General features: G+C 40.3%; 1 protein-coding gene across 2 annotated transcripts in view; it reads right to left on the bottom strand.

Annotated features, from left to right (window-relative positions):
- Positions 1-214: 214 nt before the first annotated feature.
- The window catches only part of slc26a6.1 (solute carrier family 26 member 6, tandem duplicate 1), a 28,601-nt gene continuing 18,584 nt past the window's right edge, over positions 215-10,231 (bottom strand). Inside the window, exons 13-18 of one of the 2 annotated variants that reach the window (XM_080763102.1) lie at positions 10,124-10,196; positions 8,957-9,046; positions 5,332-5,502; positions 3,070-3,124; positions 1,102-1,226; positions 215-643 (exon numbers count right to left, since the gene is read on the bottom strand). In XM_080763102.1, coding sequence (XP_080619228.1) covers positions 617-643; positions 1,102-1,226; positions 3,070-3,124; positions 5,332-5,502; positions 8,957-9,046; positions 10,124-10,196 — 541 coding nt within the window. In that variant the 3' untranslated portion in view covers positions 215-616. Of the gene's footprint in view, positions 644-1,101; positions 1,227-2,237; positions 2,364-3,069; positions 3,125-5,331; positions 5,503-8,956; positions 9,047-10,123; positions 10,197-10,231 lie in introns of those variants that run through there. The other variant, XM_080763101.1, reaches the window with a different exon arrangement.

The raw sequence follows: 10,231 nt of genomic DNA, 5'->3' as shown, positions 1-10,231 counted from the left end.
CTGACCAGCTGAAACATGTCAATCTGTTACAGGTGCACTGACCAGCTGAAACATGTCAATCTGTTACAGGTGCACTGACCAGCTGAAACATGTCAATCTGTTACAGGTCCACTGACCAGCTGAAACATGTCAATCTGTTACGGGTCCACTGACCAGCTGAAACGTGACAATATAAAACTTTACTTACTTTACTTTATTTGTTTATTTTCGGGACAGCGCAAATTAATGAACATTTCGATCAATACACATGATTGCATGTAAATATGCTGGATTTAGCTACATGTAGAAGCAAATTTCCATCCTTAGTCCTAGGGATGTCCCAATCACATTGTTTTGCTACCGATCCGATTCCGATCATTTGATTTTGAGCATCTGCCGATACCGATTTTTCCAGATCCGATAATTATATTTTATAGAACATGTTTACGTTTATGCCATATCACAACTAATTCCACTAATCCACACTACTAAGACAAGACATTTAGGTTGTTTTTAAAGGCCACTGCACCACTACTCAACACATTAAAAAACACTAGATCAAAACAAACAAACACGCCTAGGTTCTTGCCTCTTGTTGACTTTGTCTTTGCATTCAGTCACGTTTTGGGGTCAACATTCATTCAGTCATTTCTGGGTTGGTTTCCTGAGAAGACAAGACAACTTAATGTAAGCTACAACATCTTTATTAACATTTCATTAAAACACAATCGATGACAGTACTTTTTTTTTTAAACGCAAAATTACGTCCTGCACAGGGGGTTATAGTGCTTAAAACGTAACCTGTTGCTCCTTGGCTTGGATTGGGTTAAATTAGAGTCTTAGAGCACACATTATGGGCTTGTAGATCGGCTTTTTTAACTATTTTTGAAAAATCTACTATATCGATTTTTAAAAAATAGTAAAAAATAAGAAGAAGAGGCAAATAAGTTTAGGGATAAGGGGTAAGGGTTGGCACAAGATATAGCCCTTAGAGTCTTGAACTGAACATCCTGACTAAGCATTCTGCAATTATCCTTAGGCATATTTGTATAGCACATTTTCTAACATGCAATATGTTGAATATAATATGTAAGTCCTAAGTTACTTAAGTTCCCAACGTACCTCAAATGTGCATGGCAGAGTGTGAAGGCAATGCTGGACCGCATGGTGGACAGAGGGAAACAGACGGACCCTTGGCAGTGTATTGGGTATACAACCTTGAAAATGCAGCTGGGACAAAACTGTCTCTGTTGGGAAACACCACAAAATTCAAACTTTAGTTTAAACATTTCATTTAATATATAATAGAGAATAGAATCATAAATGAATACTGAAACCAGATATAAAGTTTATGCATGCTCTATGTGTACTATGTAAACTCTTCATTTCCATTTTCCAGCCATGCAAAAAATAAAAAATAATAATTTGGGGACCCCCCCAAAATAATTGGGCGACCCCACGAGGGGTCGTGACCCACGGGTTGAGAACCCCTGCTCTAGATAGAAGGCCATGCATTTTTAGTCATTCGACTGAAACTCCTACATGCAATATAATATACCGGTACACATATATTTATAATATAATATAATATACGGGTACACATATATTTATAATATAATATAATATACCGGTACACATATATTTATAATATAATATACCGGTACACATATATTTATAATATAATATACCGGTACACATATATTTATAATATAATATAATATAATATAATATACCGGTACACATATATTTATAATATAATATACCGGTACACATATATTTATAATATAATATACCGGTACACATATATTTATAATATAATATAATATAATATAATATAATATACCGGTACACATATATTTATAATATAATATAATATAATATACCGGTACACATATATTTATAATATAATATAATATAATATACCGGTACAGATATATTTATAATATAATATAATATAATATAATATACCGGTACACATATATTTATAATATAATATACCGGTACACATATATTTCTAAACCCATCACCCCTCTGGAAACAAGCATTGTATCCTGCCAACCGTAACATTAATTAATTAGCTATTCTACGTTATTTCACATGCTTCCTTGAACACGAAAGAAAAATAACACAGCAAAGATATAGTTCCTTCTGCTGTAACCAAACAGCGAGTAGCTAACTAATGTAACGATGAAAACAATTAAGCAACGTGACTACAGCTGTGAGATGAACGAGATGAACGTCTATCTCTGGAAGTACCCTCACTAAAAACGCCGGGACAACGCTCCACACGTCCCAAACTCTTCTCCCTTCTGGCTCCAAAACTGTGGAATGCACTTCCCATGGCAGTCAGAACTGCAGCATCACTCCCAATCTTCCGCCGTAGTCTGAAAACCCACCTTTTCAGACTCCATCATGGCCCATAGTACTTACTCTACCCTAGATAGCACTTCTGTAGACTTAGATAGCATTTGAAACAGACTTATAGCATGTTATGTAGACAGCACTAGAATTGCATTGTATATAGTCATAGCACGCCATAGTACATATGTATAGCATAGTAGTATATATGTATAGTTTATATGTATAATTACATTACATTAGTACATTATATAGATATTCCACTGTTACTTTCTTAGCTTACGCATGTTTCATGATAAATGTTTTTATGTGATGTATTCCCATGCTTTTGTTCTTGCTTAATGTAAGTCGCTCTGGATTAAGAGCGTCTGCTAAATGCCTAAATTGTAAATTGTAAATTGTCTCTGGGGGGGGGGGATTACTATTGTATCACTAAGGAGTCACTGTGGTGTTATTGTATCAATGTGAAGTTCAGTGGGAAAGAACTGCCATGGAGAGTTACAGCATTGGAAAAACAAGCATGAACTGATCTTTGACATGCACGGGCACACACAGGCACACACACACACACACACACACACACACACACACACACGAGTGGCAAGAGAGATCGTGTGTGTGTGTGTGTGTGTGTGTGTGTGTGTGTGTGTGTGTGTGAGAGGGAGGGAGAGACTTTATAGTGGGAGAGAGAGAGAGAGACATGTTGTTAGTTGGGAGCCATGCGAAACTAACCTGGGCAGGCTGCCAAACACATGCCGACATCCTGGACCTCCAATTCTTCCACAACCTAAAAGTAAAATACATTAAGCACCCTTGTTGTGACACACACAGAGGAACAATACATAATAATTTCTACAATCATTTCATAATGCAAACGATAACTCATGTTGACTCTCTGCATGTGTTCAACAGAGGCCGTGCTTTCATGTTTTGTCATTAGCGCCATAAAGTGGACCGTACGACACGTCTAGACAGTACAAATGTTAATGCCTCCATTACATCTGTTAATAAAAGACTGGTGTTTCAACCATAGACATAAACGAAGACGCCCTTTCTCTGTATGTGCTCATGAGGGAGGGCAACATTTTCCACAAGATTCCTTGCGAAGCACCGCGGAAGCATCAGCGTGCGTCACAGAGCGCATGTTCGGGTCTGATAAGTCCCAGAAAAGATGTGTTGTGATTGGCCAGCGTGACGTAACGTGCCGCCCCTCCTTCAACACACATCGCTCCAACGAACTGCAGCGGCCAATGAGGCATCTCTTTTTTTAATATCTATGGTTTCAACAATGAGTGATGGAACATGGACTATATTTGTGATTGTCTGTAAACCAAGGAATCTTGCACATAGACATATCACTCAGTGTAACTCCACATGTGTGTGCGTGTGTGCGTGTGTGTGTGTGTGCACACGCACATTTGTGAGAAATATGGCAGCATCATTCATTGTCAGTACTACAATGTCAGTACTACGATTAGCATTATACCTCCAATTATATAGGTTAATAGACAGTTTTTCCAGACAAAGAGAAGAGGAGATTATCAGGGCAGTCAATCTCTGAGGAAATACGAGTAGAAAGTTCATTTTCTGAGAATAAAAAGGCTGAGGAAGGCTGAGGCTGATTATTCATTCAAATCCTCCCACGCCGTTATTCAGACTTGGTCTGAATGGCATTGCATAATTACTTTGGTGGAGGCTAAAAATAGTTTTGTTAGCGTGGGCCTCTAAGAGATTGATGTCTGAACAAAATCTGAATGCATCAAACTGGATTAATTCTGCAGAATCTTACAAACAATTCCTCTGGTGGAATGACAGCCAGATGAAGGTTTGAACTTTGAAAGGCCATCTAGCTGTGATGACCACGTGCCATTTGAGCACAACGCAGCAGCTGAGTGGTTAGTTATCTCATGCTGGCTACAGTATTGTTACTACAGTACAGTACACATAATCTGCAGTCTGATGGATTGCATGCATGGGCAACTGGCGGCCCGGGGGCCACATGCGGCCCTCACCTTCACTTAATGTGGCCCTCAGGTTAATATCAGAATACTGATATACTATTGATTTCAGTTGTTGATTCCAAACATGACCCACTTTAATTACCGCTATATTAGTAGCTGAATGACTAGTATATTAATTATATTGTCTTTTTTTATGTCCAATGCATTTGTATTTAAGTTCATAAAGTTAACATAAGTAAAAATGCATTTGAAATAAATTATAAATTCCAATTCAAACACAGCAAAAACAAGTCAGGATTCAAATATAGCAAAAATAGCTAGCGTTTTGAGCTTGTAGATCAGCTATTTTTGCTATGACAGTAATATGCAACGTGGCCCTCTGGAGTGAGTGTGGAATTATAGTGGCCCTCTCCATCGTCAAAGTTGTCACTATGTAACGTGGCACTGAAACGTTTGCAATTGCAATTATTTTGTCATAAAGACCTGTATTATATAAAATTAATCACATTAAAATCCAGAATCTGATTCAACCAGTTGAATTTGACAGTGGAATTGTCCTTTCAGACGGTATTCAGACCGTTTGTAACTGTCATAACTAATCCAACCGATGGATCCAGTGGACGTGTACACACATCCTAGCGCTTTTTCATTGATATCAAACGAGAAAAAAATATATTCCGATTTTTTCTTTTGTTTTTGGGTTGGCCTTTCCTTCTGCACCATACTCCATCATACGCACGGCAGCGTGCGCATGCATGCAGTTCACTTCCTTGTTTAGCGCTCAGAAAGATGGCTATACTTCGGTCTCCATTTCTGACTTCAACATGCCTCTCGTTTAAAATATTAACGCTTCTAGAGAGACTCCATCGTAATCATAGCGAGGTAAGCAAGCAACATTATGCCTCCCGGTTTTTGTACGGAAGGGAAGCCCCTGGCTTTCAGAGTAATAGCTGCCATATATCTGCCCGGCACCCCGAGCTCCTATTTTGAAAGAAATCCTGGCGCTGATTGAGTTAAGGAAATAGCTCCTCACCTTGCATAGAGCTGTCATGGCCATGGAGTCCATGAAGTTAACAGAGCTGAGTTCTAGAACCACACAGTGTCTGTGCGTTGCTGTCCGGACTGAGGAAGAGGATGAGGGAGAGGAGAGACATGAAGAGCTTTGATCCACAGCTGGGTTGTCCTTCCGTCCACGCATTACTGTCTTGAAGCAAAGAAAGGGAAAACAAGAGTATCAACATTTTGTCTCACCCAATACAGTAGGTCCAGGGCCAATCTAAGGTGAATGTTTTTGAGAAAAACATCTTCGTCCCTGGGTGGATTTGAACCACCAACCTTTCGGTTAACAGCCGAACGCGCTAACCAGTTGCGCCACAGAGACTGTGGCCAGGGTCATAATGATTATCTATACCCAGAGGGGAGAGGCATACAGTACTGGTTAGACAGCATTGGTCTGACTGGATTAAGGTTGGTGAGGGGTGCGTTAAAACGACCAGGTTAAGGTTGGTGAGGGGTGCGTTAAAACGACCAGATTAAGGTTGGTGAGGGGTGCATTAAAACGCCTGGATTAAGGTTGGTGAGGGGTGCGTTAAAACGACCAGATTAAGGTTGGTGAGGGGTGCATTAAAACGACCAGATTAAGGTTGGTGAGGGGTGCGTTAAGGTTTGGGAGCAGGGTGACATTTTGTTGGGATTATCGCAGGTCACAGGATTCAGGTGGGATTCCTGCGGGATGGGATTCAAATTTGTATTATTCCTGGTGCCATATCTTTTGAATTAAGACTGCATGGAAAAACAGTAATCTAAAAAAGAACACAAAATCCATTTCCTTTCCCAATGACCCTGCAAGACCCGGATATATTTCTACTTGCAAAAAGGAGATTTCAACCATTCAGATAGAGTACTTTGGAGAGGAAAATATGTTTTTCATGCAAATGTCATGCACATTTATAATAATAATAATAATAATAATAATAATAATTTACATTTGGGGGATATATTTCACAATAATAAATGGTTGTTCTAGACATTCTAATGAACTAAAAAATATATATATTACAGGATTTTACTTTTTTGTGAGGAATATCTTCCAGTGAAAAAGTTAAAAATTGTTAAAAAATCCAGAGATTTTGAAGTGAATTTCTGCCTCTTTGGGGGGCAAATATCATGACCAATGGCATTGTAAGACTAAACAAGCAAGATGGGATCGGGATCCGGGAGTCATTCTACCATAGGATGGGACTTTTAAGAAACAGCAATGTCTGTCTGTCTGTGGTACCAACAGGTGCAAAAGTGGCGCTGTTGAGCTAGAAACAGAGAGAGAGAGAGAGTGTTGTCTGCTAATTCCCCCACACGGTAACTCTGTCATTTCTCAACGGTTTCGGACGTGGTCACACGGGGCGGCTCGCCGGAACCGGCACCCTGTGGGTCTGGAAGTTCCGGAGACCTCCACTCAGAGTTGCACCACTTAGTTCACACGGGTGTGATTTGTTTTCTGGGAGTGGGATGGGACGGGAGTGAAAATCCATTCCTGTGTCACCGTCATCCTCTACTCCACACACAGCTCGTCAGTGCTTTGACAGAAGCTAATGGTTTCACGGCAGCCCCAGTGGCCTAATGGATAAGGCACTGGCCTCCTAAGCCAGGGATTGTGGGTTCGAGTCCCATCTGGGGTGTCTGATAGCAGAGTGGCGCAGCGGAAGCGTGCTGGGCCCATAACCCAGATGGATCGAAACCATCCTCTGCTAACAGTAATTTTTTATGGTGGGATCACTGGAAGTTTATACATTTTTTTCCCATTTCATACAAAAGTAGAATATCATGGCTTAAAAATGAGAGATCAATTAAAGTACATAAAGTACTGACAAGCAGTTTTTTATACGCCCAAATATGGTCAACCAAAACTCCATACATGATTACTGTATATGTGGGCCAGAGTAATATAGTAAGAGAGTGGCGACACTAGCGTTGACTCCCATTGTAACAATGGAATGCGGAAGTGCTCATTCTATAGTGGACTGTGGATAATGCTCCGATAAGCTCTGACATCCATCTGGGGTGTCTGTCAGCAGAGTGGCGCAGCGGAAGCGTGCTGGGCCCATAACCCAGAGGTCGATGGATCGAAACCATCCTCTGCTAAACAGAGTTTTAAACAAAGCCCTGAGCCAATCCATGTGCTCTGCTCTGACCTCTTACTGTACTCGGATATTATGTTTTAACACATTTTATGCAAATAAACTGTGTTACAATCACTAATAGCAGTGTGTTGTATTCATGAAAGACTAGTGGGTAGTCAAATGCATGTGTGCGCAGTCTAAGCACACACTCGCATACACATGCCACACATACAGTAAAATTATGTCATATTTCACCAGGCCCCTGCTATGTGCAGATGCTGGCATTGAGGCATGTGAAAGTAGCATGCAGATGAGTGAGACAGAGGTACCGTGTGGGAGGTCTCGACACTATTATGTAGAGAAAATGCAATGACTCAGCTGGATATACATTTACATTTTAAAAGGCTCACTCATGCACGGATTGTACGCACACACACACACACACACACACACACACACACACACACACACACACACACACACACACACACACACACACACACACACACACACACACACACACACACACACACACACACACACACACACACACACACACACACACACACTATATAAAGATCTATACTGTATACAGTACACCCTCACACACATTTATGACTTCTCTCCTCCATCTCACCCCATCATCTCAGATTTTTACAGATAATAACCATAATAACCTTGCCCGTGTGTGTGTGTGTATGTGTGTGTGTGTGTGTGTGTGCGTGCGGTGCGGCACTTGCGTGCGTGCGTGCACTTGTGTTATTATACTTGTGAGGACCACATTATCACCCACTATAGCAAAATTTGAGAAATAGAAAAGATTCAGGTTGAGGTTAGAATCAAAATGACAAATTTCAAGGTTAGGTTGAGTTATGCCTGATTTAGACTTAGTTACAGTGTTGTTTTTGGCAGCATATTTAGATGTTAGTTTTAGTCATAGTCTCTTCAATAGTTTTCATTTAGTTTCAGTTAAATATCATAAGATTTTAGTCGACTAAATCTACAGTTGATTTAGTCGACAAAAATGTATTTTGGTGGGCCTTGATGCCGTCGTAATGGCTGATTTTACACTTGCTGAAAATAGCAGATTTACAAGCTTGTAGATCGGCTATTTTCAGCAAGCAACCAAGTATCAAATGACTTATAAGTGGATCTCTTGTCCACTGGTCCCTTCCTAACATTTTAGCCTAGTTTAGTCTTAGTTTTAGTCATCATACTAGCTTAGTTTCCATTTAGTTTGTCAGTGAAAAAAGGTAGTCGACGAACATTTTTCGTCTTAGTTTTAGCCGACGAAATCAACACTGCTTAGTTAGTTGCATGCCACTGTTGCTCACCAAAAATAGTGGATCTAATAGCTGATAGCTAGCTGTCTACAAGTTACGTAGATATGAAGTTTTGGGCTTTACAGCTTTAAAAAACAATTTAAAAAGTGCATTCAGAAAATTGCCATCCTAAAGATGTCCTCACAGATATAATATAGTAATACGAGCGTGTGTGTGTGTGTGTGTGTGTGTGTGTGTGTGTGTGTGTGCGTGCGCGTACCCCTCTAATGTCATTGAAGACCATTTGAAGATTGGCAAAGTAGAGAGAGCTGGAGCAGGAGATGATAGTGATTCCAGGAAACTGCCTTGCCTTCAGAACACATAATAGAGGTAAATGTAACTTTAGAGTAGAAGATAATGGCCCAACCACTGAAAATGGAACCCATGTTCTTTCACATGGGAAATAAGAAAAACTCTTTCTAATCATAGACAACAGTTTGGTTTGGGGGAGATACCCAAGCAGATATGGATATGGCTGAGAGAGAGAGAGAGAGAGAGAGAGAGAGAGAGAGAGAGAGAGAGAGAGAGAGAGAGAGAGAGAGAGAGAGAGAGAGAGAGAGAGAGAGAGAGAGTGTGTGTTGTGAGGGGAGAGAAAAAGAGAGAGAGAGAGAGAGAGAGAGAGAGAGAGCACAACAAAAGCCTAATAATTTAAAACTTTGGTAGACGTTTTGGTTGTGTACTAGCTACTCATGAATAGCTAGTCAAACTGCTGACATATAACATATATGGTTGATTAAAACATTATAATCCTAAAATAGTGTCTCATTGACTGACAAGGTGAATACATAACCCAGACCTCAATACCAAAAGTGTCCTTCCTTGCATTTTTTTCTATGCGATTAATTCACCCGAAATGTACCGTGTCATTACGTACATCCACACAAGTCAGCGGAGAAACGGACAGGCATTGATGCTCAGAGCTAAGACACAATGCTTCTGAGGAGAATGTGGTGCTTCGATGTGTGACAGAAGATGGGGGACTTCAGTAAAAGATCCTTTTTAGTGTGGACTACGTGGCATTGTTGTGCTTCGTGCATTAGTTATGAGACACGGCCAGGGTTTGTAAGGCAATCAAGTGCTCCCCTTCCCCAGTGCAGCTACAGAGCAGCGGGATCAATGTAACACACCTGGTAATGATATAAAGTGATTGAAGGTGTCGATTATCGTGAGATTTACTACGTGGTCGAATCAGAAACCAGCCAATCAGAATCAAGAATTGTGACTAACCCTAGAATATACATTCTAGAACATGTTTTGACATTGATGGGTTACGTAATGGAATCAAATGTAAGAAACAAAAAAACAAAACATCATTTGAACTTTGAACTAAGCGAAACAACCCAACCAAAAGCATACAATACATCCTTGTGTTATTGTCTATGCTTACCTCCGTATAGAGCTCCAGGGGTCTGTAACAGTCTGTAGTGGGGATGTGACCCAACAACACACTGGAGGAACTACTGTAGGGGAGAGAGAGCAGAGACAACCAACCACA

The sequence above is a fragment of the Protomyctophum bolini genome (assembly GCF_963924005.1).
Source record: "Protomyctophum bolini genome assembly, chromosome: 5".
NCBI lineage: Eukaryota > Metazoa > Chordata > Actinopteri > Myctophiformes > Myctophidae > Protomyctophum > Protomyctophum bolini.
The sequence above is the reverse complement of the archived record's forward strand: the minus strand, read 5'-3'. Positions and strand labels throughout refer to the sequence as shown.